Raw genomic sequence first — 1,016 nt, forward strand, 5'->3', positions numbered from 1 at the left:
CACGCTAGGGTCCGTACCCTTAAAGAGAAATAAAACAATAGAGTTTAGGACATTCCCCTTGGGTCCTCTCTGAAGCCCCACGTTTCACTGTCCGCGGGGGCCCTTCCTCAGGCATGCGGTCAACCGCCTCGGGTCGCCGTCCCCCCAGCCCACTCCGCCCTCTAGACCTGCTACCTCGGAATGCGGCCCAGCAGTGCGGAATCCTCGAAGCCATTGCGCTTCAGAAAGAGGGCACACCTGCTCCGGGTCCCAGGTCTTGTGGTCTGAGGGTAGGGGATCCGGGGACCCCTCCGCCGCTTTGAAACGGGTGTTTTGCGGCGTCCTTGGGCTGCTATCGCAGCGGGGCCGCTTGGGGGGCTGCTCCGAGTCGGCTCCCTGCATGGCTCCACACAGCGTCCGGCACAGCACAGTCAAGAACCGCGGCGCTCAGCTCTCGCGCAGGCGTACTGACCGCCCGACGCTGGCAGCGAGTCCTTTTAACGTTGTCAGCCTACTGGCCTTCTGCGCAGGCGCCCTGACAGCACAGCCCTTGGGGGCAAGAACGCCCAGCCAGTTCAGCCGCCGGTCCTTTGCGCAAGCGCACTGACCAGCCAGAGGTCCTCTATTGAGCCCTGGGCGCTTACGGGAAACGGAGCGGCGAGAAGCAAAACTCGGGGTGATGCTAATAAGGGCAGGAGCAAGAAAAGATTGTGCCCCCTACCCGTGGAAGTCAGGCCACCGTCCGTAGCAGGAGCTCTTAAGGTGAGTTGAGGGTACCTTCCTCCAAATGAGTACCCCAGACTTACCGGTGTTTCAGATGCACCAGACTGAAAAGAAACCGAAAAGGCCATCAAGGCTTCCAGCATCTTTCCAGTTAAGCGAAAAAATGGGCAAGAAGCTGAACTGAAAGACCCTGGAATGATTTCAAATTTGATGTGAAAATGTCTTCTTGCATTTCACAAGTTCTACAGTATTGCTGGCCCGTGAGAGGGCTCTATCCATGGATAGGGGATGCCTGTCCATGAACTCTTAGCCTA

At 58.1% G+C, this 1,016-nt stretch overlaps 1 protein-coding gene across 1 annotated transcript in view; it reads right to left on the reverse strand.

Annotated features, from left to right (window-relative positions):
- SAMHD1 (SAM and HD domain containing deoxynucleoside triphosphate triphosphohydrolase 1) overlaps positions 1–445 on the reverse strand; it is a 65,509-nt gene extending 65,064 nt beyond the window's left edge. Inside the window, 2 exon segments of the mRNA XM_023754496.1 lie at positions 168–227; positions 229–445. Of these exon segments, the coding sequence (XP_023610264.1) occupies positions 168–227; positions 229–381 (213 nt within the window). The 5' untranslated portion in view covers positions 382–445.
- Between the last annotated feature and the right edge of the window lie 571 nt (positions 446–1,016).

This window comes from Myotis lucifugus, unplaced genomic scaffold, assembly GCF_000147115.1.
Source record: "Myotis lucifugus unplaced genomic scaffold, Myoluc2.0 scaffold_60, whole genome shotgun sequence".
Taxonomy (NCBI): Eukaryota; Metazoa; Chordata; class Mammalia; order Chiroptera; family Vespertilionidae; genus Myotis; species Myotis lucifugus.